The sequence below is a fragment of the Bos indicus x Bos taurus genome, chromosome 20, assembly GCF_003369695.1.
Source record: "Bos indicus x Bos taurus breed Angus x Brahman F1 hybrid chromosome 20, Bos_hybrid_MaternalHap_v2.0, whole genome shotgun sequence".
In the NCBI taxonomy this organism is placed as follows: Eukaryota; Metazoa; Chordata; class Mammalia; order Artiodactyla; family Bovidae; genus Bos; species Bos indicus x Bos taurus.
Window position 1 is genome coordinate 40,870,695 of NC_040095.1, and position 27,780 is coordinate 40,898,474.

At 39.9% G+C, this 27,780-nt stretch overlaps 1 protein-coding gene across 1 annotated transcript; it reads right to left on the reverse strand.

The window, feature by feature from the left end:
• Positions 1-239: 239 nt before the first annotated feature.
• On the reverse strand, positions 240-22,190 carry SUB1 (SUB1 homolog, transcriptional regulator). Its single transcript, XM_027520027.1, has 5 exons — positions 22,085-22,190; positions 19,451-19,523; positions 15,856-15,978; positions 4,929-5,037; positions 240-3,252 (listed from the first exon to the last, which is right to left on the reverse strand). The coding sequence occupies exons 2-5, from the start codon at positions 19,520-19,522 to the stop codon at positions 3,173-3,175; spliced, it is 384 nt and encodes a 127-aa protein (XP_027375828.1). The 5' UTR covers position 19,523; positions 22,085-22,190; the 3' UTR covers positions 240-3,172.
• Positions 22,191-27,780: the final 5,590 nt, after the last annotated feature.

A 27,780-nucleotide genomic window follows, 5' to 3' on the forward strand; every position in this document is an offset into this window, starting at 1 on the left:
ACAGGTAAAAGAAGCCATGTACACCTTAATATTTTTCATTTTTCCATTTGGGTCAAGTAAATGAAAACAGAAAGGACCTTACCACCCAGTCCCAGAGGTCCTTAGAAGATTTAACACTCAAAGGCTAATTCACATTCCAAAGCATTCACACAGAAAAGGTGTCCTAGTTAACAAAACCTATTCAACAGATAACTTAGCCATTCACCTTCGGGTCTGTGAAACTGGGATGACACAGAGGGCACATTTCTTGTTTTTATTTCAACATTTAAAATATTCACAGATGCAGTATTATATTCATTGACATCTCCATGGAAGATGTACCAAACAAAGCAGACAGGTATTCCACAAGTACAGGATTACATATTTGTTAACCATGTGAACGTTTACCACTAGAGTTTATCTAGAAAAACACCACTTTAAAAAAGAAAAAAAAGCAAAAAGTGTTTTGAGTGTTTCTCTGAATTTCCATAAAAAGTGAGCTGCAAATAATTTCAGGAGACATCCCAAGTATTAGCACTTTTAAATTTCAGAATTTCATAGTACTCTTCTAATATACCCCCATCAGGAACACATAATAGTTAATACTCAGTTCTTTCACTTTTCCCCTCAATAGCCAAGCCAGGATGTACCCTTTTTTCCTGTCTTTCTTCCTAAACACGTTATGCAGAATAGGCTGATCATCACAGCATTTTGACTGGCTAATGAGGTAGGAGCATTCTTTTTTCAAAAGAAGTTCTTAGGCATTTATGAAGCAAAACAAGAACAAAATTATAAGAGTTTTTTTCTAGTGGTTGTTCTTTAAATAAAATGCCAAGAGCCCTGGAAATTGGTCAGATGCTACTTGTAGTTTAAAAAGACATAGAAGAAAAATTCATTAGAGAGGCCCTACCACTGCACACATTCAAGGGCTGGCGTGAATTCAATTAATTTTGGCATCACTAGGTAAGAAACCATTGCCTCAAAATGCCATCCTTTCTTCCTGGAAGAAATTTTACCAAGAAGGTAAAGTTGAAACAGAAAACATTAGCCTATCTTTTCTTTCCAGCACAAGTTATTTTCTCTTCTTTTAACCCAGTTCTCATCCCTTTCTAAACACACACAAGATTGATAATTTCTGTATATTATATATTCAGTAATATATCAAAATGAATTTACCAAGAACCTTACCAAAAATCTGCCAGAGAAACACTCCTTAGGTGAAAGTGTTAATGACAATGTTAAACAGCTAGAAAATGCCTAGGTAACAGATTTCAGCACCATCTCTGTACTAGCAGATTGTTTCAAAATGCACATACCTCCTAATTTCACATAAACCTAGGAAAGTTACTCATTATTCCCTTTTCATTTATACCAAAATCAGAGTTATATGTTCTAACTACCCTTTCTGTATATATAATAAAGAATTTACAAATCTACCCAATTCAGTTACTCTGTTCCCAAATGACGGGGAAGTTTTCAAACAAGTATGATTTGTCTAAAATACGTATTCTGAACACTTTGGTACCTATTATGTGATATAGGCTAAAATATCAGAAAGGAGGATTTATTTCCTCAATTAATGCACATATTAGGGTTACTGCTTTAAAACATTTCTAAAAATATCTTTAAAATGTCAAAGAAACATAGCTGCCATAAAAAAAACTAGTAACTCCATGTGGCCTGGCAGATGGTTTTTGAAATAAGTCCTTGACAATTCTACTATAAAATGTTTTAGACGTAGTAATCAAACTTGGTATTATAGTGCAACTCACTGATATGGCAGTAACCTTTTGCAATTTGCTACCAAATGTCAGAAACAATTTTTCACGTCTTTAAACCTTTCTTTTTAACTGTTCTATCTAGAACTATGTCCTGTCAATGAGATTAAAATATCAGTATGTCATCGTCTAGGCTGAAGAGAATTCCTTCCTCTTCACTGCCCCCTTAATCTGTTACAGTTCCTTTACATTCTAAGGCACACCATGCCCTACTTATTGCTACAAAACCCCTGAAATCTGTGCCTCAGCCTATTTCTGCTTCATCATTATGGCTCAATGAAAATCAATTCAGAGTACCTGCTAAAACTTAGTTAACATTAAGTCTAGAATGCCATTGTCCAGTAGATGAACTGCAAAATAACCAAGTCTACTGAAGCAAAGGCCAAAAATCACAAATATGTGCTCAATATGCTCTTTCCCCTAAAAACTGACATTTACTATGACAGTTAAGCTCAGTGGTATCTCTGGCTGTCCATAATCCATACTCAATGTTATAAAATGTTAGGCCAGTAAGCTTTCATAATTTCTATTAAATCCTAGTCTAATGTAACAATATCTGATTTTATAGACATCATCCCATGGTGAGTATGTATAATAAGTGAAAGCAAATCAGACACCTAAGTTATTATTTTCTGCAGACTAAGCAATAAGATAACTACACAGAATACTACAGGTTATGACATACATTTACTTGCTCAGAGTTTTCAAACAAGCCATGTTGTTTATCAAACTATATCTCCTAATACTTAATACAGTAGAATTAGTGATTGTAGTTCTCATATATTTTACTTACAAGTACCTTATTGAGATAACTAACATTTTGACAGCTTCAGACTTTCCAAATTAGCACAACATATTCAAGAGAAAGAGCAAAGGCAAAATGAAAATTGAACATGACAAGATAGTTATTAGAAAGAAACAGAAGTGAAGAAAAAGGGGGAAAGTGAAATATCACTGAGGTCGGGGGAAAAAAAAAATTAAACAAGTCCAGACATCTGATTAGAACAGATCAACTATGAATTTCACAAGTCAAAAGTTGATATATTCAATGCAAAGCAAACCCTTTTGAATGGAAAGGCTGAGCTAAAACTAAAAGGTAGATAAACTGTTATTTTTGGCCTTAAACAGTACCAACTCTTCTGATCAAAGAAGGCCACAACAGTTAAGATTGTATTACTTGATTTTATTTTACACTAGGTGGTGGACACAAAAGCAATCCTCCTTAATAAAACTGACAATTAGCTTCACTCAGAACATTTTTAATAATGCACATTTAAAAAAAAGTATTCATCTTACAAATTGTTCTGCAATCCAAATATACAACAGCTTGGAAAACAATGTTTAGAAAACAAAAGCCAATGTAAAAAGACAGAGTAAAACAACTAGAACAGTACAGGTTTTATATGGCTCTGATTTTACAGTTTTCTTACTGCATCATCAATGTCAGAAATCTGTTCCTTCAGCTGGCTCCATTGTTCAGGATTTAAAGATATACCTAAAAAAATGTTTAAAAATCAAAAGTTGAAAAATCTACTTAAGCTTTCTTGAGGATTTTCTACTTCCAACTAAAATACTGTTTTATCAAAACTGCCATTTCAAATGGCACAATGGCACACCAAGAATCAAATCTCTTACATTTATTTGTCATATTCATCACAATTACCTTTGTAGGTCATCCTTCTATCCAGTTTTACTTTCAACACCACATCCTACATAATGCCTATTACACCCAGTGAGAATAAATAATGATCTGAAGATTTGGCTCACAAACGCTTACAAACTAGCATTTTTTGGCTAGTTTGTAAGCTAGCCATACATGGCCAAGATTATATTTGGTTTGTGACACCCCATTTCTACAACCAGCTGTTTCCAACATTTGCTCAAAATTTCCACAGGAATTCAGCATGAATGACTTTGTGCTTTCTTCCAGAAGCACTCATTTCACTCTGGAAAAGTCCCTGAGACATGGGCCAAACACAACTTCTTAGACCACGCATACTAGGTTAAGAGTGCACTCTGGAGTCATGCTGCCAAGGTTCAAATACCAGCCTCACTGACACTAACTCCATTAAACCTCAGTTTCCTCACCTGTAAAAAGATGCTTATAACGCAAATAGCTGTTGTGAAAAACTCGCCAATGTGAATAAAATCTCAGCGTATCACCTGACAAACATTTTAAAAATTAGCTTATGACATGTTGTTCCTATTTAAGATAAAAAGTATGAACAGAAAGTACTTTGTACTTTAAACTTCTAGTGTTCTATTCTTTGACACATATAAAGAGAGAAACTAGAAGTGGAAGAATTAATAAATTTCTCAGAAAACTGCTAGGAGGCTGTGGAATTAAGAAGAGGGAGGAGAATGTGTTGGGACGACACTGAGGATTAATCAATCACTTTAGTAAATGTTTACAGTAACAAGAAATTTGCCATTGGCTACATTGGGGCAACTTGAATGATCAATCCAAAAGTGGCCTGAAGAAGAAAAGGGTGTGAAAACACTAAGGTTTTAAGTTTAATAAAGTCAAAATTCAATGAGGCAAACATGGTGCTTTTCAAAATGGCATGCAGGCAAAATAGAAAAAAATAAGGAGGCATTTTTCATTAGCTAAGGATCAATCTAAAGCAGCTAACTAGCCAAATATAAGGATTTCTATTGGTACACAAATGTTCTCTTGCTATTTCGTGAAAGAAAGTGTGCTTTTGTGATGATGTCATGCTTGGGACTGGATGAAGCACAAATGGAGGACAAAGTGGTTAAAGGATATCACCCTAGAATATCCTTTGGAGATGAATCAGAAGTCAACACTGTAAATTAGGATTTTCCATTCCTGATGCTAAACTTTCCCAATGTTCCCACTCTAGTTAGGAACTGAGATAATCTTCTTAAAGATACATTCAAATTAACAGTAAAGTGGCAACCAACTGAAGTGATATTAGGGGTATTACTGGGGGAGGAGGAGGTATTTCAACAGCTATATTTAAGACATCTCATAAAGTAAGTTAAATGTCACGTCCAAAAAGGCTACAGAAAACAAAGAGAATCAACTTGAGAATCTTTCAGTGCCAACCTATTCACTGCCAACATTATTTCAACTTCAAATAAAGTCCAAACAATTTCAAGCTTACATAATTCCAATATTAGGACCAAATTTAGGAAATTAAACCTTACCTTTTCTTCCTGGTTTCATTTCACCTTCGGCATCCATCCAATATTCTCTGATATCAATTAAGACTTTCCCTTTGAAGTCCCGAACACTAACATACCTCATTTTCCCAATCTACAATAGAAAAAAAAAACAAACCATATAACAGCTGTTCAACAATGATATCCATATTTATATTCTCACTTGCTGCACACTCACTCTACTTTTAATCACAAAAATAATTACAGTTCTCAATATCAACACTACATCAAAGGAGCTATCACTGTTCAAAAAGAAATCTTTCTAAGAAGATGAAACAAAGTACATCTCACATTTCCAATCATTTTTACATTAAATGTGGGACATACATTAATCAAGTTACTTGGCTTCAAAAGAGAAGGAAATACTGCCACATGGTATAACATGCATGAACCTTGAGATCTTATGCTAAGTGAAATAAGCCCATCACAAAAAGCTTCATACTGGATGATTCCACTTAATATGAGCTACCTGGAGCAGTCAGGTCATATAGAAAGTAGAATGGTGGTTACCAGGGGCTAGGGATTGGGAGGGGAGAAGGCAATGGCAACCCACTCCAGTACTCTTGTCTGGAAAATCCCATGAAGGGAGGAGCCTGGTAGGCTGCAGTCCATGGGGTCGCTGAGAGTCGGACAAGACTGAGGGACTTCACTTTCACTTTTCACTTTCATGCATTGGAGAAGGAAATGGCAACCGGCCGGGAGCCAGCGTGAGGAACTCCGCCCATGGCAAAGGTCATGAGGAAGGAGGCTCGGCATACACAAAGGCAGGATAGAGCCTCAGGAGTCCCCCTGGATATTCTCGAGCATCTACCCCCAAAACCAGAGTCTGCCTACTTTACTGCTTTGTGCTCTCACCTCTGACTTTACGGGGGGCTGTCCCCCACCACCATCTCGCTGTCTCTGAAAAAGAGTTAACTTACAGCTCCAGTTAATAACGTTCCTGGGCATAATAGGAGTGTTTAAATCCAAACCCCTCAGATGACTCTCTAACTTGCCTGACAAGTTTACCCGGACTCCTACAGCTATGCATAGGATTGTTTACAGTCTCCCAACCGCGAGAGGCACGGGAAGCTTAAGATATTCAAATAGCTTAGAGCCTCTCAGAGAGTTAAAAGCTGTCAGAATAAAACTAGTAGAAGATTTCATCGATGAGCCAGTGCTCGCTGCCAAGTTTCCACATCCCGTTTTGTATCCTTGAATGTGTATTAATTAATATAGTTGGTATGTAGAAAAAATAAGTAGTGGCCCTGGTGTTAGCAACTTTAGACCCTTAAGGTAATAAATTCTTTCCTTTGTTGTAAACCCACTGCACCTCTGCCCTATAGGAATGCAACTTTATCTAACACCTTTGGAGGACGGCGCCAAACTTTAAAATAATTACTCTTAGAGAAAATAAGTCTTATGGTTGACAAACCTTTGTCAGAGTCATAAAATGTTAACAGGCCTTCTGGCCAGAAGATGATGTAAATCACCTAAACCATTTATACACGATAAGTTTGCAGAAAAGAAACCCTGGTTTCGATAAGGATCAAAGACTGATGACGTTGCATGATTTCACACCCCCTATTATCCTCTATGTGCAACTTATGGTATAAAAGCCCCTGTTGAAAATAAAGCTATGGGCCTTGCTCACTGAAGCTTGGTCTCCCCATGTAATTCTTTCTTTCACCTTCTGGCTGAATTTCCATCTGGAGCGCGGAGGCCCGCCAAGCCTACTAATTTTGCCTGGGCGTCTAAGATCTGACCTGGGAGGCCTTAGTGTCTCCTCTCCCTCGGGAGAACGGGAAGACGCCTGTGGCCTACGTGGGTGGTGCAAACTTCTTGTCTTGAAGTTTTATTGGTTTTCCGCATAAACCAAGTTATTCAGCCTCTTTGCTCCACTGAATTTTCTCACTGAGCTATCCCTATTTAACCACACTTTATATTTCTAATTAATACTCAATTAAGCTATTGTTTTGCTGATGCCGTCTCCCCTTCGAATTCCCTGAATCCACCGGGGCAGGACCCCGGCAGCAACCCACTCCAGTGTTCTTGCCTGGAGAATCCCATAGACAGGGGAGCCTGGTGGGCTGCCATCTATGGGGTCGCACAGAGTCAGACACAACTGAAGCGACTTAGCAGCAGGGATAGGGAGAAAGGGGGAGTTGTTATGTAATAGTTTTACAAGATGAAAAGCTCTGGAAATCTGTTTCACAACAAATGTGAAAATATTTAACATTACTGTATGCTTAAAAATGGGGAAGATGGTTAAGTTTTATGTTAAGTATTTTTTTTACAATAAAAATCATGAGAAAGCAAAATCTAGTACAAACTACAACCGTAGGAATCCACAGACTCAGCCAGCTACACTGGTTTAGCAACCATTCTAAATGTAAGAATCCAGAGTTCCAGTCAATGGGAACAAGAGAGCTTTTTCTTTTAGACATTCATTTCAAATGACATTTTAATACACTCTGCTTACAGTCTCAAACTGAGAACTTAGAACTTTTCATAGAAAACTATTTTTCAAAAATCTTCTATTGCTGCTTAACTACAAATGGCACAGGGAAGGAAAAGCTTTTACTCCACAGCGTTTACAAGCACCTTCCAACGTATCTTATGCTGCTGTAATGTACTGTCTAGCACTTAAGCTAAGAAATTACACTTTCTAATCAAAACTTCTACTATCTCTACCTACCTCTTACCCATTTTAAACCTACTCTTCAATCTTACTAACTTAAATAAAATACTAGCAATGATTTTGTGCCTAAGACACATCAAAAAGTTCCTTTCCTTACAAACCTGGCTCCCTTCATTATTAATCCCTTTTATTGGGATTGTGCTAACACAAGTACACACTTATGGCTTTCATCTTGCCTATGATCCTCTCAAGCTGCTTTTTCTTATCTCAGATCTTATTCATTTTGCTTTAGTTTTTCATTCTCAAATAAGTTTCTTGTCCTGTTGGTGTGACCCCTACTTTCAGGGTATGTCTCATGATTTGTGGAGAAAATACAATCCATTGAGTATGGTTAAATGCCTTAAATCTCTTACCCACATCATCATGAATTCATAAGTTCTATACCTTTTGTATCCCATTTCTTGCATATATAGTTGACTCTTGAAACAACGCAGGGGGGTTAATCCAAGCATAAATTATAGTCAGGCCCTCCATATCTGAGGATTAAACCAACCACAAACCATGAAGTATTTAGTATTGAAAACTATCCATGTATAACTGGACCCAGGCAGTTCAAATCTGCACTGTATTGTACATTCTTTCCCTTTCCATTGGTTTCATATCTACCATTTCCAAACATGTTCTGTCTTCCCTTTCTAAAGTTACCAGTGATCTTATTGTCAGTATTAATGGCTTATTTTTTAGTCCTCTTTGTATCCCTACTGCCTGTCATATTGGGTTCCCAACAAACTGTTTTAATGGATGAATGAAATAAGACCAAAATAATTATCACAGTGAAACTCTCAATAGTGATTTATAATATTGACTTCAACGAATTGACTTAAATGTAAAGTCATCTTAGGCACCTATAGCACTGAAGTGAACATCATTTCATTCTGGTTTTGTGGTAAACCCATGTGACAGATGAATAGATATAATTAAAATACACTAAAAACCTCCAAAATTAATACTGATTGGGTAAGTCAACTCTGCATTCAGTGTGGGCTTGAGCAGTAGAAGAGACTGCAAGTGGTGGAATCTGACCTTGAAAAACTACAAGCCATTAATTAGGGAAAAAGTGATGAAATAGACAAAGGAAAGGAGAAAATACAATACTGATGAGATTCAAGGATAGGCTGAATAGATGGAGCGAATACTGAAAAGGACTTGAAATGCCAGTAAGATAGTTCTGAAGCCTTTATATAGGTCTTTGGAATAAGAACCAAAAAAGAAAGAAAAACAAAGGAGAATAACATCACCTTTTCTGCAAATCTTCCTTATATTACTGAGAAATCTGATGTAGAAAACGGTTACAACTTTAAAATCTCACTAGGAAAAAAAGTTAAAGATCAAGACCAAAAGCAATCTACTTTTAAAAAGAGACAATATAAGTATATGAATGGCATTTTACAGTCAAATTAATAATAATAATACTCCGTTATTTTATGTAAACAGCATGGTACAATACAGTTCACACTACACACTGTTGGCTAGCTACGCTAACTTCTACCTCGATCCCTGGAAACTTCTCATAAGCTTCCTCATCCACAATTTCAATGATGTGCATAATCGTTTTTTGTTTGCCAAAGTGAAAGTGAAAGTGAAGTCGCTCAGTCCTGTCCGACTCTTTGTGACCCCATGGACGTAGCCTACCAGGCTTCTCGGTCCATGGGATTCTCCAGGCAAGAATACTGGAGTGGGTTGCCATTTCCTTCTCCAGGGGATCTTCCCGACCCAGGAATCCCAGGTCTCCCGCATTGGAGGCAGATGCTTTAACCTCTGAGCCACCAGGGAAGCCCAAAGATGAACTTAAAGAGGTATTTTCTTCCTCCCAAACATGGCTGACCATCACATATTTAAACCTTTATGATTTTACAATTTGAAGTCCCTAAATATTTTTCAAATAACTTGTGATTGTAATAAATAAATTATTTAAAGTAGGGAAAAAGTATAGATTAATAAACTGATACTAAAATTTGGCAAAAATGCTTCAGAGAACACCAGCACCAAAGAACTGTGCGGGTGAAAAGGAAAAGAAAGCCTGATGACACAGAATGACACTGCTCCACCAAAATCTGAAACTTACTGTAACCAAAACTTACTGTGCATTTTGTATACTCTCCCTTAATAAATCCAGCGTCTACTTTAACACAAATCTCCAAATAAAGATGGACCCTACAGAAATCTGCACTGTGTTTATTCTGTAACTTTTCATTCTCCCAGTCCAAAGCAGCAAATCCACAGTGCACACATTCATTCCAGAGCTTAAGTGATAGACATTACAGGAAAAGAGAGAACACCTTGCCCCTGACATCAGGAATAAACAAAGGTGTCTGCTCTTACCATTTCTTTTCAATACTGTTCTGAAATACTGAATATTATTTCAATACTGAAGTAATAGCAATAAAGTAAGAAAAAGAAATGGATGATATAAAAGCAAACAAAATCATCAACAGAGAAAATTCTAACACATCATTAAAAAATATATACTTAACATTTATAAAATATAGAATGTTATAATTTACATATATTATGTAATACATATATTTTTAGCAACGAATGACTAGAAAATGTTAGGAAACAATACATGTGAGATAGAATCAAAACACACAAAATGCTTTGGAATAAATTTGACAGAAGATATACCAGAAAAATTACAAAACAGAAATTCAAAAAGATCTAAATTAATGGAGAAAGATACCAATATGATCAAGTTGTAGATTTTTTCCAAACTGTTCTTCAGCTTCCCCGATTCTAATCAAAATCCCAGTAGACTTTTTGATAAAAACTGACAAACTGATTATAAAATGTGTATGTAAATACAAAATACACAGAATAGCAAAAATAATAATTTTGCTATTATTGTTTGCTAATAATAATTCTGAAGGTGAAAAACAAGAACAATGTTAAAGGACTTACACTACCTGACTGCAAAATTCACCATAAAAGTACAGTAATTAAGACAGTGTGGTACTGAAGACAGACATATAGATCAATGGAATACAACAGAGTTTAGAAATAGGTATTTTATATATTTACTGATTTTCTTTATAAATATCCAAGGTGAGTCAACAGGAAAAGAACAGTCTTTTCAACAAACGGTAATAGAACAACTAGATTATCTGTACAGGGGTGAAAAATGAGTCTCAACAACTACCTCACACTACACACAGAGAAAACTAATTCTACTAGTTTTCTAATGAGCAGACCTATTCTATTAGTGACCTATTTCTAATTAGTGACCTATTCTCAAAAAATGAGTATTTAGTATTTTTTTTTTAATCTTGTCTTATGGCTAATGCTTAAAATTCTCCAGGCCAGGCTTCAGCAATATGTGAACCGTGAACTTCCTGATGTTCAAGCTGGTTTTAGAAAAGGCAGAGGAACCAGAGATCAAATTGCCAACATCTGCTGGATCATGGAAAAATCAAGGGAGTTCCAGAAAAACATCTATTTCTGCTTTATTGACTATGCCAAAGCCTTTGACTGTGTGGATCACAATAAACTGTGGAAAATTCTGAAAGAGATGGGAATACCAGACCACCTGATCTGCCTCTTGAGAAATATGTATGCAGGTCAGGAAGCAACAGTTAGAACTGGACATTGAACAACCGACGGGTTCCAAATAGGAAAAGGAGTTTGTCAAGGCTGTATATTGTCACCCTGCTTATTTAACTTATATGCAGAGTACATCATGAGAAACGCTGGACTGGAAGAAACCCAAGCTGGAATCAAGATTGCAGGGAGAAATACCAATAACCTCATATATGCAGATGACACCACCCTTATGGCAGAAAGTGAAGAGGAACTAAAAAGCCTCTGGATGAAGGTGAAAGTGGAGAGTGAAAAAGTTGGCTTAAAGCTCAACATTCAGAAAACGAAGATCATGGCATCTGGTCTCATCACTTCATGGGAAATAGATGGGGAAACAGTGGAAACAGTGTCAGACTTTATTTTTCTGGGCTCCAAAATCATTGCAAATGGTGACTGCAGCCATGAAATTAAAAGACGCTTACTCCTTGGAAGGAAAGTTATGACCAACCTAGATAGCATATTCAAAAGCAGAGACATTACTTTGCCAACAAAGGTTCGTCTAGTCAAGGCTATGGTTTTTCCTATGGTCATGTTATGGATGTGAGAGTTGGACTGTCAAGAAGGCTGAGCACCGAAGAATTGATGCTTTTGAACTGTGGTGTTGGAGAAGACTCTTGAGAGTCCCTTGGACTGCAAGGAGATCCAACTAGTCCATTCTAAAGGAGATCATTCCTTTCTTTGGAAGGAATGATGCTAAAGCTGAAACTCCAGTACTTTGGCCACCTCATGCAAAGAGTTGACTCATTGGAAAAGACTGATGCTGGGAGGGATTGGGGGCAAGAGGAGAAGGGGATGACAGAGGATGAGATGGCTGGATGGCATCACTGACTCGATGGACGTGAGTCTCAGTGAACTCCGGGAGTTGGTGATGGACAGGGAGGCCTGGCGTGCTGCAATTCATGGGGTCGCAAAGAGTCGGACACAACTGAGCAACTGATCTGATCTGATCTGATCTGATGGCTACTCCAAACAATTTTAATTTAGATTTTAGATTTGTCTTTGGTAAAGTGTACCTGATAACCCAGATCCTTGAAGATTCTAGCAATCTCTAACAAAGTTCCACTTTGGAAGCTATTTTCTAGGCATTTTCTTGGTAAATGAAAAATATAGAAAACATACAGTACTATTTTTAAAATTAAATAAAACATTACGAATTTACAAAATACGAGAGTAACTGATTTTCCTTTTAAAAACCCCATCCTGCACCTTTCTAATAAATTATCAAACCATTATTACTAATAAAGTCCTCATTTTATATAACCAATGTACTCACTCTAACGTGCTTTGGATTCAAATTAAAAGTCAGTATTAACCACCAAACATACCACTTCAAGGAAAAAGCTCTAATGGCAATGAAATTAAATGTATTATCTCTTCAATCAATCAATCCTAAAGGAAATCAACCCTGAATATTCACTGGAAGGACTGAAGCTGAAGCTCTAATACTTTGCCATCTGATGAAAGAGTCAACTCATTGGAAAGGACCCTGATGCTGGGAAAACTTGAGGGCAGGAGGAGAAGGGGACAACAGAGGATGAGATGGTTAGATGGCATCAACTCAATGGACATGGAGTCTGAACAAGCTCCAGGAGACAGATGAGAGGACAGGGAAACCTGGTGTGATGCATTCCACGGGGTCACAAAGAATCAGACTCGACCTAGCAACTGAACAATAACAATTCTTAGAATGCCTACACAGACTACTTTCACAGACTAGATCTTGAAAAGTCACTCTGAAAGTAAGGCCTATGTCCCTCCCAGAGGCACTTTCAAAAGAATGAGGAGTCTATAAATAGCCTTTCAGGCTTGAAGTGAAGTGAAGTAGCTCAGTCGTGTCTGACTCTTTGCGACCCCGTGGACTGTAGCCTACCAGGCTCCTCCATCCATGGGATTCTCCAGGCAAGAATACTGGAGAGGGTTGCCATTTCCTTCTCCAGGGGATCTTCCCGACCCAGGGATCGAACCCAGGTCTCCTGCATTGCAGGCAGACGCTTTAACCTCTGAGCCACCAGGCCCTTTCAAATGAAGGTTTAAGAAGTGAACTCACTTTTTTTTGGTGAGATAACCTCCCCATAATAAAAGAACTAGTTTCCCCAGCCTGCTCTAATAGAATAAAATCTCTAAACGTGGGTACTAGTTTATCTGTACAAACAAGGGTAAGGTAGACAAGATAAAATCCACTAAGAGGCTACAGAGGCTCTATTATTATCCAAGTACAAGTAGGCATATAGCTAACAGAACTGATCAGAGAAAAGCCCAAGATAGTTGCCAAGTAAATACTTGAAAGAAGTCTGTATCTTTAGTATAAACATTAAGTTGAAATATTCCAAAGTAGTCCTTCATTCCACACAGGAGGAAAGGCTATGAAAGGAAGTGATACGCTCTTGCAGATTTTACATTTCATTCTGCCCCTTAAAATAGCTTTCCAGTGCACTTAGGAGAAAGTTCAACTCCTAAAAACGGCCTCCCAGTTGGAAAGCCCTGCAAGAGCTGACCCTTCACCTTCTTTACCAACTAGACCTCCTACCTACACTCTCAACCAACCTTCCTGCACAATCCAAGCTCCTTCCCACTTCAAGGCATCTGCACAATGCCCTCTACTTTGAAAATGCTTTCCTCTCCCCCACACTTGGCACAGCTGGCTGCTCCTTTATGTCGTAAGCTTCAAATGTCACTTCCTCAGGAAAGATTCTGAGCATTTTCTCACTCATAATCATCTGCACTTTTAACTTCTTAGCCCTTATCATAGTTTTAATCATATTATCTACTCAAATAAATGAGGGCCCTTTCATAATTCTTCCTTACAAACAGCAATTTATGTTCTCTATCAAATTAGTCTACTCCTAGTACCTCTAAAATATACAAAAGTCAGAAGACTAAAGCCCATAAGTAAATAATCTGCACTTTGTCATTTTTTTACATAATTTTTAATTTTAAAATGTATGTATTTAAAATGTACAATTTGATTCAATATTCAGACACTCAGAGTGAAAAAACTACTAGTATATTCAGGCTAACACATTACCATTTTTTGCATGACTGGTACATCTGAAAATCCACTTGCTGCTGCTGCTAAGTCGCTTCAGTCGTGTCTGACTCTGTGCAACCCCATAGACGGCAGCCCACCAGGCTCCCCCGTCCCTGGGATTCTGCAGGCAAGAACGCTGGAGTGGGTTGCCATTTCCTTCTCCGATGCATGAAAGTAAAAAGTGAAAGTGAAGATGCTCAGTCGTGTCCGACTCTTAGCGACCCCGTGGACTGCAGCCCACCAGGCTCCTCCGTGCATGGGATTTTCCAGGCAAGAGTACTGGAGTGAAAAATCCACTTAGTACAGTTCAAATATTCAATACAGTGTTAAGTACAGTTATCATGTGCCTTATTTCTTAATCCAGACATATAATAAGGCAAAACTGAATAAAAACATCCAATTTCTAGTTTCCCATTCTCACCTTAAACCTGGTACTCTGTCTTTCAAGGACATCACTAACTTTTCAAAAGAGTGCACACACACACACAAGCCTCGCTTTCTAATAAAAACATGTTTGCATTCTCATCTTGTCCAACCTTCTGGCTTCAACTAATACTAACATCTTCTTATCTTTTTTATGTTCCCACAAAGCACTTACTTTTTTCTTGCTCCCATTACCACACTCTTCTTACTTTCCTTCACCTTCTCTTACCTATATCCTCTTTTTCCTTCCATCCTAAGTTATCACAAGACACGTACTCAATCCCCTCCTCTTCCCCCTCTGGTTTATGCTTACTTCAGTGGAAGGCTTCAGTCAACCATACTAATGTTTCCCACATGAACATTTCCCAACTAAATGCTCCAGGTGGTGAAGGAAAGACACTTTACCACACTTATAATCAGGTCCCAAAGGCCAAACTTAACCACCTTTGCCATTTGTCAGTGAAACCATCTCTACTATCTCAAATTTGAAACCAGTCTTCACTGATTGCTTCATTCCTCCAGTCCACTCTTCCTCACTAGCTCTCTTAATCATCACTATTCCATCTGCCAGGAAAACCATCTAAGCCCTTATCACCTCACATCAATTTATCATCACTGCCTCTCCCATAAATCCTTCTTGTACCACGATGCCAATAACAAGTCTCCCTAAAACAAGATAAGAAACCCAAGGGAAAAAGCTGTATCAGTAATTTCATCAAAGCCCTCTAATGCATTTCCCTCACTACTCAACCTTATTTCTAACCCCCCACCCCACCCAATATATAAACAGAAGGCTCATTTTCTCATTTACCTTTTCTGTTATCAAGCCAAAATTAGGCAGGTCATATTGCAGTCTCCCCTCTAGTAATGTCCTATCCACACTGCACAGCCCAATGCTAGACCTACCTCCTCCAATGTGCTCTATAAATGTGCAGTTTTCAATCTTTATTTTTTTGATTCCTCTAACTTTTAAACTCCCTGTGTTTTAAATACAGAAAAACCACAGAACTCTAGATCGTAACAAAAATCTAGCATCATATAAATTGCTTTCATTTCTACCAACTTCTTCTTATATTTCAAGGACTATCCTTAGTCGAGAGAATAATATACAGAAGAGATTAGTAGGCATTATTAGATGAGGTATTTTTCATATTCTTCAGATCAAGTTGGGTAACACTTCTTCTGGATTAAGGAAATACCAGTTTTACCTGAAACATGTTATCATCTCTGCTGCTGCTGCTCTGCTTGGAGGATGACAGCGCTCTGGAAGTTTCACCAGTTTTTTGCTTCTTTACAGGTTTTTCTGGAGCAACTTGCTTTTTCCTCTTTAGCTTGAAAGAAAAACAAAAATATGGTTAAAATTTGCATAAGAACAAAACGTATCTCAGCTTCAGAAGATTGCATTACTTTTTAAGACTTAGAGGATCAAAAGATTACCTTAATAAAAAATCATAAATATATACACAGGCAAGTTTTAAGTTTTCCCTGACAACAGAACTATGCAACTAACATACCACTGTTATCTAGTACAATGTTTTCAAACTTTTGGGCTTCTTGGAAAACCAAGATACTTCAGGCATTAGAGTGGTATTCACCAGACCAACAGTTATATTATAGATTGGGATCCCACATAATATTTCTCTGTGAGGAAAAAAAGACTGAGGGGGGCTACTGTTGCTTTTAAATGCACTTAAAACTTTTGGAAACCACAAGTCTACTAGTTATTTTTTACAAAGAAAAACATACTAATTAGAAAGACAACAACCAATTTATGATTATTTATGCCTGCCTATTCCAAAAGGGACTGGGACTTCCCTGACGGTTTAGTGGTTAAGACTCTGTGATCCCACTGCAGGGGGCCAGGGTTCAATCCCTGGTCAGGGAACTAGATCCATCCCACATGCCATAACTAAAAAAAAGAAGAAGAAAAAATTCTGCATGTCGCAGGAAGACAGAAAATCCCAAGTGCCACAACTAAGACCCACTGCAGCCAAATATATAAAATACTTTAAAAAAAAAAAAAAAGGATGAGAAAACCAAAAGGGACTTAAATTGGTTCAGGGAGTTTGAGTAGGGAAAGCTAAGAAAGCTATTTTGTACTGGAGACCAGAGGTCAACAACTCATCACAAAACTTCCTCATCACAAAAAAATCACTTTAGACAGCAATGTGTTAGACCAGCATTCAAAATCAAAACATTTAAAAGCAGCATTACTGTAAAAGCTTTTTATATAGACTCATTATTTTAAAAAAATGAGTCTATATAAAAAGCTTTTCATGTTCAAAAGCAGAGACATTACTTTGCCAACAAAGGTTCGTCTAGTCAAGGCTATGGTTTTTCCTGTGGTCATGTATGGATGTGAGAGTTGGACTGTGAAGAAGGCTGAGAGCCGAAGAATCGATGCTTTTGAACTGTGGTGTTGGAGAAGACTCCTGAGAGTCCCTTGGACTGCAAGGAGATGCAACCAGTCCATTCTGAAGGAGATCAGCCCTGAGATTTCTTTGGAAGGAATGATGCTAAAGCTGAAACTCCAGTACTTTGGCCACCTCATGCAAAGAGTTGACTCATTGGAAAAGACTCTGATGCTGGGAGGGATTGGGGGCAGGAGGAGAAGGGGACGACAGAGGATGAGATGGCTGGATGGCATCACTAACTCGATGGATGTCTCAGTGAACTCCAGGAGTTGGTGAAGGACAGGAAGGCCTGGCGTGCTGCGCTTTATGGGGTCGCAAAGAGTCGGACACGACTGAGCAACTGATCTGATCTGATCTGATCTGATAGACTCATTATCTTGCCTGGAAAATCCCATGGACGGAGGAGCCTGGTAGGCTGCTGTCCATGGGGTCACGAAGAGTCAGACACAACTGAGCGACTTAACTTTCACTTTTCATTTTGATGCATTGGAGAAGGAAATGGCAACCCACTCCAGTATTCTTGCCTGGAGAATCCCAGGGACAGGGGAGCCTGGTGGGCTGCCATCTATGGGGTCGCACAAAGTCGGACACGACTGAAGCGACTTAGCAGCAGCAGCATTCTCAAAAAGAGCCAACAGTCCATGAAAATCGATAGAGTTCCCAATTCAAACAGTAGAGGGCAGTCATGTTCCTTGAAGTGAAGTGAAGTGAAAGTGGCCAACTCTTTGGGACCCCATGGACTATACAGTTTGCGGAATTCTCCAGGCCAGAATACTGGAGTGGGTAGCTGTTCCCTTCTCCAGGGGATCTTCCCAACCCAGGGATTGAACCCAGGTCTCCCGCATTGCGGAAGATTCTTTACCAGCTGAGCCACCCCCTCGTTCCCTAAACCCAACACTGGAGTGGGTAGCCTATCCCTTTGCAGGCTGGTGGAGCTTCCAGACTCAGGTGGATTTTCCTGACCCAGGGAATGCAGGGGTCTCCTGCACTGCAGGCAGGTTCTTTACCAACTGAGCTATCAGGGAAGCTCCTTAGTTCCTTAGTGGAAGGTATAAATTATTACTGTTTTACCAAATTATATGATACTAGGCAAAATAAAATGTATATATTTATGTACACAAACTTAAAGAGTGGATTCATCTAATGGAAGTACTTGCATGATTAATGGTACTATTTGGGATAAATAGCAAAAATTAGCTCACTAAGCAATTACTCTTTTTATCAGTTCTGTATAGTCCCTGTAGACTGGTGCATTCCCTGCACGTAAAAGCTCAGTAAAGAATCTGTTAAATCAATGTGTTCAAATGATATACTGTGTGCAAATTAAAAACTAAAAGACATTTCCTTCTCAAATATAGCTATGCATGCTCTTTGAAGCTTTTTTCAATCTTCCAAGCGAAATTATGATATGTATTTCAAGATTCTCATAGAAGCTCTCTTTTAACTAATACTATTAACTGAGCTCAGAACACAACTATGTAAGCTACTAGAAGATAAAGGACAGTTCTGTGTGGAAGAAGCCCTCACTACAGTGTGAGATGCTCAGTTAAGCAGAATGCACAGTTAAGCTTACAGCACAATTATCATCTAATGCAGAAAAACTCTTTTCTATCAAAATGGGTAATTTCATGCTAGCTTTGCTGAGTGCTGATTTAACTAAAAGGAGAGGATCAGAGTAAATAACATTCTAATTTAAAATGTACCAAGCCAAATTTTATGTAATCTTCAGAGGCTGGATAAACAAGGCTAAGAAGACTATCAAACCGATACCTGTTTTCAAAAAGTTCATATAATATGGCTCAACTACTATACAGAATGGGCTTCCCAGGTAGAAAATCTGTCTGCTAATGCAGGTAGAAAATCTGCCTGCGAATGCAGGAGACTCAAGTTTGATTCCAGGGTAGAGAAGATCCCCTGGAGGAGGAAATGGCAACCCACTCCAGTATTTTTGCTTAGAAATCCCATGGACAGAGGAGCCTGGTGGGCTACAGTCCATGGGGTTGCAGAGAGGCAGACATGACTTAGAATGCACAAGCACTATAAAGAATACCTACAGTTGAAGAAGCCTACTAAGCAATAGCTAATAGTGGCTTTGGCCTAAACTTAGTGCTATTCCCCCGGGGTCTAAGGTAGTGGTTGTAAGGCTCCTAAAAAGCCTCAACAGGAAACTTTGAAGTCAGAAAACTTGCTCAAGTCTGACTTCAGGGCGTGGCCTGCATGTATACCACAAGCATCTAGGCATTTCAGTCAAGTGGGTCAGGGGCCACCTGCACTTTCAGAAACATCCATCCAGGCTCTCATTTTAGGGTTCCGATACACTTTGCTGTCCTTCAGAACCAATACTGCTGAATTAAGTATCACAAAAACAACCTGGTGTAGTAATAGTCACCTTTTTGTCAACTTCACTGTCAGAATCGCTACCAGAAGAGCTTGAAGAAACAAGTTCCTTTGACTTAGGCATTCTGAAAGAAAAATACATTATGTAAATAATTCATAAACTTTTTCATTACCTTCAACTTAACTCTCCCCCAAAGAGTCAAGAAGTTCCACAGTTCATTCCACCACTGTGTGGCACTGGAGTTGTTACACTGAGCACATGCTATAGAAGTTATGCTCTAATCTAAAGCTCTTCCATGTTGAAAATAACATGCAGAGGGAAGAGTTCTAAACCCAGCAAGGAACTAAATGTCATACACATCTCATACTCCTACATCTCTTTCTTTCTCAAAGTCAGTGGGTCTTTTCATACTTCATTTTAGCAGGGTTAGATGCTTATGGATAAGAGTTAGATGTTTACAGATAGAGTAAATTGCAAAGAGACAGCTGACAGCAATCATTGTCAAACCAGGAAGAAATATGAACAATTCTCAGTATTGCTTTATATTTCCTACCAATGAGACTTACATACAATTATTCATTGCAGGAATTAATCCCAATGTACACATAGCATGGTGGACAACTGTACTATATAGCTGTCTGTATCTAATTAGTTTTACCATTATAATCATACTTTTCATGTTCTGTATAGGTTAATTTTTTCGTTTTGACCATTCCAATCAAACGAGCAAGTTCTGATTCAAAGTTATACATAATTAATGTTCACTTACATTTCACACTGATTTTCTACTCTGAAATATAACTAAAATTTGAAGAACCTGCTTACGGGAGGGGTAAATCCTTTCCTCCAATTCCTTCTATGACCCTAGTTCCCTAGATTTTGGATATCCCCCCAGACAGAGGTACATAGGCTAGTGTCTTCCCTGTGGAGTTTACAGAGTGCTTGAACCTAAAGCAGAGTCTTGTGCCTCTATGTTTCCCAAATTTCAAGGAATTTCATGCTGTACCTCTTTTCAAAGCACTTGTAATACCAAGTGGTAAAACTCCATATATTTTCATAGCAAGTATCTTTTGCTCCCTACACCTCCAATTCAGAAGAGACTGAGCCCTATTAATTTCTATATGCCCTCAAGGGCCCAATATACACAACAGACACTGTAAATGTTTGCTGAATAAATGAGAAAAAAAAAGACTTCAAACAACTATAAATAATTCAACTTTGGACTAAACTTGCATAGCAATGGCATTCAATGTGTCTCACAAGAGGAGGTCAAGGTAAAAGAAATGGGCCATCCCTACTCTAGCCACTAAATTCAAAAAGCTCAAACCATGCCACCCAGCCATGTTGATTTTAACTGGCAATTTCTTGACAACAAGAAGAGTAAATTCAGAGGAGAGCCAGCAACGTTTACAACCACATTTTATACATTAATCCAGTTACTGCTCCACTTTACAGCCTCATCTCCAAAATCAATGTAGTCGTTTCTGTATGCTAGCTGCTAATAATGCCAAGAAGCTTTTTTTTAAGGTAATTAAATTGAACATAACCTATTTTTCACTTTGAAACGGTCAAGCATAACTACACCATCTGCTCATTAAAGGTGCCCGGGGTGGCTAAGATCATTTCAAAGAACCACCTCGTGTTTAACCCAAATAAGTCCCTCCGTCATGAAAACCAGGTAGTGGTAACTAAACTATTCTTTGAACTACTAACAAAATATATTTTCACTTTTACTTAATGAGCCTTTACTGTTCGGGAGCGGGGAGTGGGGACGGCGTGGCTCGTAATTCAGGCAAAGTAACACCGAAAGCGCTCGTGCGGAATATACAGAAATAACAAAAACAGCTTAAAAAAAAAAAAAAAAGGAAATCGATCTTTGATAAAGGCCTGGGGGAAGAAGGATTAGAAAATAAGAGGTAAAGATAAACCAGAACTAAAGGGCACTAGAATTCGGTACAACACGAGGGTGGTAAGCACCCAAACGGGGGAAGCGGGTCCCGGGATGCCAACAAGCCGCCCGAACCCCGGGACTGGCGATGGCTGGGGCGGTGGGAGACAGGTTGGTCGGAGGGGGCGTAGGAGGCGGCGAAATGCAGAGGAGACGGAGTGGGAAGAGGAGGGACTTGCACCAAGCGCCATTTTCTTCCCTCGAAGAGCTCACTGCCCCCCAACACACCAGCCGTTCACTCCTCCACCCCCGGACTCCACCGCCGCACCCCCGGCCTCCTCCGACCCGGTCCGCTCCCTCCCGCCCCTAGAGCGTCCCTGCTCCGGGGAGAGGATGAGGACCCCAGAGACGCAGGCCCCGCACGCGCCCCCGCCCGGGACCGGGCCGCTGCTGCATTGTCCCGGGGGCGCCCCGGGCCCCTTCCCATGGCTCCTCGGCCCCGCCCGGCCGCACCCGCCGCCCGAGATCGCCTCACGCGCTACCCAGGGGCCGTTCCCGGGAGCCAGCTTCAGGCGCCAAGGGGCCTGAAATGTGTGGGGCTCGTAGTCGGGGACGGAGGAGAGGGTCCGGGAAGGCCGCGGAAGGGAAGGGGGCGATCAGGCAGCGCCGCCATTTCCTGCGGCCGTAGCCGACAAGGAACCCGGGCGTCAGGCGGATAGCGGCCCAGCTGGGAAGGTAGGGGTCGGCTGAGCGGTGCTTCGACGGGTAGGAGTGGGGGCGGGGTCCCGTGCACTCACGCTCCGCTCCAGTAGCCGAATTGCCTCCTGCTCTCTCACTAGCGACTGACAGAGAAACGGAAGTGACGACAGCAGAGAGACGCCGGCCCCGCCCCGCTGAGATTACGCACACGCGATGGGGCGTGGCTTCCTCGCCAAAAACCGACACCGAAACCCTTTCCAGGGCCTTAAAGGGCCCACCCCTCATCCTGAAGTGACACCGGGAAAGATGCAGCGGAGATTGGATTTGACTGTGAGTGAAAGAGGGGACGAATTAAACATGAATGACGAGCACCGATGGTTTTTCCAGTAGTCATGTATAGATGTGAGAGTTGGACTATAAAGAAAGCTGAGCACCGAAGAATCGATGCTTTTGAACTGTGGTGTTGGAGAAGACTCTTCAGAGTCCCTTGGACAGCAAGGAGATCCGACCAGTCCATCCTTAAGGAAATCAGTCCTGAATACTCATTGGAAGGACTGATGCTGAAGCTGAAACTCCAATACTTGGGCCACCTGATGCGAAGAACTGACTCATTTGAAAAAACCCTGATTCTGGGAAAGATTGACGGCGGGAGAAGAAGGGGACGATAGAGGATGAGAAGGTTGGATGGCATCACTGACTCAATGGACATGAGTTTGAGTAAACTCCGGAAGTTGATGATGGACAGGGAGGCCTGGCGTGCTGCAGTCCATGCGGTGGCAAAGAGTCCGACATGACTGAGCGACTAAACTGATGAGCACCGGGCTTTGCACTTGTTCCGTACATGTTTCTTGTATTAAAGTGAAATGTCTGAAAAAAGATCTGAAAAAGTACAACACTTCTGGCCCATTTTCCAAGAAATGATCCTTGCCCACTACCCCCTACTCTGGTATTTGATCCAGGCTGGTAGAATTCAAAGGAAGGAAGCCACAGTCATAACGTTTAATTCCAGAAAGTGCAAAAAAGTCTTCCCAGAAGTCCTTACCACACACCCACACACTTATTCCTAAACTGAAGTTCTGGGAACTCCCTGGAAGTCCAGTGGTTAGGACTTGGCACTTTCACTGCCAGATGCCTGAAGTTCAATCCCTGGTCAGGGAACTAAGATCCTGCAAGTTGTGGGGCAAAAAAAAAAAATGTACCTAAACTGAAGTTCTGCAAATGTGAGTTCACAGAAGGCAAGAGATATCCGTGCCATAAGCAGGAATATGACTCATAGAGTCTTTGAATCTATATTTAATTAATGCCTATTATAGCCAAGAATACATATTCAACACACATTTATCAAGCATCCACTATGTTCCAGGCACTGCAGTGAGGCACTTCACATATAACACTCGTCCTAATAAGCACTTTCCAGTGTAGAAATGATTGTTCTCTCCATTTTATAAAGAAACCAAGGGTTTACAAGGTTAAATGAGTTCTGCTGTAGGTGATACAGAGAATGAGTCATGAGTCAAACCGTGGATGCTGCAGGCTGAGGGAGACCTCAAACACTCTAGCCCACTTCTATGCATGCAACATCAGGCTACATGACTACTTCTTAAAAATGAAATACTTGCTGTCTAGTTCCTTTTATGCAAAGCACAAAAAAAGCAAAAATAATCCATAGCGATCTAGGTCAGGTTAGCCTCAGGGGACTATCACTTGGAGTGAGTATGAAGGAATCTGCTGGGATGCTGAATATATCTTGGTCTGGGTAGTAATTAGATGAGCACTGTTCAATTGCTAAGTCATGTCCGTCTCTGTGACCCCATGGACTGCAGCACTCCGGGCTTCCTTGTCTTTCACTGTCTCCTGGAGTTTGTTCAAACTCATGTCCATTGAGCCGCTGATGCTATCCAGTTCATCCTCTGCTGCCCTCTTCTCCTCTTGCCTTCAATCTTTCCCAGCATCAGGGTCTTTTCCAATGAGTTGGCTCTTCACATCAGGTGGCCAAAGTATTGGAACTTCAACTTCAGCATCAGTGCTTCCAGTGAACTTTCAGGGTTGATTTCCTTTAGGATTGACTGGGTTGATCTACTTGCTGTCCAAAGGACTCTCAAGTCTTCTCCAGCACCACAGTGCAAAAGCATCAATTTTTCAGCTCTCAGCCTTCTATATGGTCCAACTCACATGTGTACGTGATCACTGGAAAAACCATAGCTTTGATTATACAGACCTTTGCTGGCAAAGTGATGTATCTGCTGTTTAATACGCTGTCTAGGTTTATCATACCTTTTCTTCCTAGGAGCAAGCATCTTCTAATTTCATGGCTGCAGTCACCATCCACAGTGATTTTGGAGCCCAAAAAAATAAAGTCTGCCTCTGTTTCCACTTTTTTCCCATTTATTTGCCATGAAGTGATGGGACCGAATGCCATGCTGTTCGTTTTTTTTAATGTTGACTTTTTTTTTTTTTAGAAATTCATTGAACACATTTTTATTGAGCACCTACTATGTACACCAGCCACTGACTCAGATGCTGGTGGTACAAATACAGCAGAAGAGAAAACAGACAAAAACCTCAGCCCTTACAGAGCTCCTGAAGCTTACATTCCTGTGAAATTAAGGCAAGAAAATTAATCCATGGAGAAAAGGACAAGTTATGAGCCAAAGAACAGTTCCTCTGAGGAGTTACAAAATGGATCCCTATTCTTGAAGTCATAAAGAAACAATGAAGTCCCTATGGGGTCAGTCAAAAAGACACGGCCCTGCTGAGCTCCCTGACCCAAGTCTGAGAAAGTAAGGGCTCACATTCTCCCCTTTACTACAATCTAAGGGTGGAGGTCAATGCACCGTGATCTCTAGGCGGTCCACAAGGCCATGTAAGAGTCTTATCTCCAAACCAGAGGAAAGCAATGGTCCTGCAAATTTGTTTCAATCAAGACAAGAGTCTCTCAAATATGAAATTCAATGAAGATGAACAAAACTGTAAGTAATAAAAAAAAACAAAAGAACCATGAAACAAAAATTGTTCACAGCATGATAATTGAGAACATAGAAAAGATTTTTGCCTAAGAAAATATTTAATCCTTAGCCCAAAAGTAATAAAATAGAAAATTACTATGAACTAGGGTGGCAATTTTAAATACACTCAGATAATTTTGATTTTAAATGTTCTGCTTTTCTAAAGTAAGACAAACTTGAAAGTATTTAGTCAAACTTGGTTTTCTGAAATGGTTTAATGTACAAGCCATTTCTTGATTGTCTCCTAATGATTTATTTAGTACCGTCTGAGCTCCTGCATCCTCATTGTTTAATCAGGCCCCAGCCTCTTAATATTCCACCAAGCCTGGACTGGTTTGGACCCAGACGTGGAACAGAGTGATTCTTTTGATGTTTACATGTATCTGTGTGTCTCCATTTCAAAGTTACGTGTACATGGTTTAGAAGAACTTATTTTATAAGCACTCCACTTGGGAGACACACTGAGATTTAATGAAAGCCATATTCTCCTAGATAATGATGGTCTGTGTCAGCGTCTCACCTGAAAGGGGTATGTGGAAGCTCAGGGTTCATATGTTGGTTGTTCTGGTTTTTATTTGCTCGATTGTGCCTGTAATCATATCATTCAGAAACCTAAAGTGCAGACGCATCTTGCTCCTAATGTGTCGTGTTGAATCCTACCTAACCCCATTTCCACAGCTCCCTACTGTGACTGCGTTCAAAAATACTCCTCTGTCTCCCCACTGAGATGCTTACAATTTAGTGCCTCTTAATAAGCAGTGGTTCTACTGCTTGATTGTAAATTGCAGTTGTATTTCTACTGAGTAAAGGAACCAGAGGTACAACACTGTGAGGATTTCCTGCTACTTACCTGGTTTTGCTTCCAGCTGTGTGAATATTTGGTTCTTGCTATATTGTATAGTAATAGCTTTCCAAACTGAAGATTCGTGACTAATTTTTTGGTATGGGTGATGCTGGACTCTTTATCATTTGAAATGTTATTCTACTTTTACAGTAAAACCTCACTGATTCCTCCTGGAATTGAAGATAATGACTTAAAGTTGAAGAGTTTGCTAAAGCAAATTAATTGTACATAAGGAAGCCTGATGGGTCTGAACTACTTAAATGCTTTTTAAAAATCACCCTTTTTCCACTTGATATGCATAGTTTCTAATCACTCTCGTCAATTATATTAAAATACCTTCCATGACGATCTTTATGTGGCCACACCTTTATTTAGATGCACTGAATTTGCGCTTTATACCTGATAGATATACACACATATTTAATGGAGGATTTAAATTGTTTTTTTAATTTATGAACATTTTTCACCTAATCAAACTTGCCTTGCCATAATGAATTTTTAATTAACGATGTTTTATTGTAGCTTATTTTTCTCTCAGTGCATCTTGCTGAGTCTGAGTCTTGCTGTAGTCTGTTTCCATTCTGCTTTTCAAATTATTTCTTTCATTTACAGTCTCTTAAAGCCAATGAGCCCTGTTCTATTTTGTGAAGGCACAAAGACTTCTAGGAAACTTGTACAATGAATGTTGAGTTTCAAGCCAGCTTCTTCACTCTCCTCTTTCACCCTCAGCAAGAGATAGGCATATATAGATGTAATGCATGCACGCATGCATGCTAAGTCGCTTCAGTCATGTCCCACTCTGCAACCCCATGGACTGAAGCCCACCAGGCTCCTCTGTCCATGCAATTCTTCCAACAAGAATACTGGAGTGGTTTGCCATGCCCTCCTCCAGGGGATCTTCCCAACCCAGGAGTCAAACCTCCATCTCTTCTGTCTCTTGCATTGGCAAGCAGGTTCTTTACCACTAGCACCACCTGGGAAGCCCATTCAGATGTAAAATTTCATTTGATACTTGGGTATTTTACAATATATAAAATAGACTTCAATGAGAAAAATGAAAAAGTCAAAAATAAAAATATGAAAATTAAACTGTAAAAAGATGAAACTCACTCAGGAACCACTGTTCCAGCATGGTAGCTTGCAAGCCTGGAGTTTACACACCCAAAGGTAGTTAGGGAAGCACCCTCACTGACTATGACCAGCCAACTAGAGTTCCCTTGGGGCCAGTAGTGCCCTGGGGCTTTGTAGGAGGTGTTTGATTGGACTGAGCTTATGTAGTGGGGTAACTAGAGGATCATTGGGTGGCCTGGGCGCTGAAAGCTATGGATATGGTTCTCTCTGGCTATGGAAAGACAGAGTCCAGGAAACTGGGTGGAGTCATTTGACTCACGGTATCTGTTCCCTCCCCTCCAAGACGGGCTTCCCAGGTGGCACTAGTGGTAGAGAACCCACCAGGTGATGCAAGAGACATAAGAGACGCAGGTTCCATCTCTGGGTCTGGAAGATACCCTGGAGGAGGAAATGGCAACCCTGCTCCACTGTCTTAGCCTGGAGAATCCCATGGACATAGGAGCCCGGGGGACTATGGTCCATGGGGTCACAAAGAGTGGGACAAGACTGAAGTCACTTAGCATGCACACATTCCTCCAAGATAGAAAGAGCTACACCTCTCTTTACTCAAGTTCAGGAAACTGCCCAAAGGTCCTTCCCCAGTTTATTCCCTCATTTCATAAACTGTGTATTGAGCATCTACCATATGCCAGAACTGCTCTGTGCTGAGAATTCAGGAATGAACAAAACTGACTGGTTCACTGTAAACTCATGGAGCAGACAATAAGCAAATAAAGAATTAAATAGAGATGGTAATTTCAGATAAGTGCTATAAAAAATAAAAGAAAAACAAGATGAAGTAGTAAAGAGTGTTGGGGTGAAGTTAATTTAGACC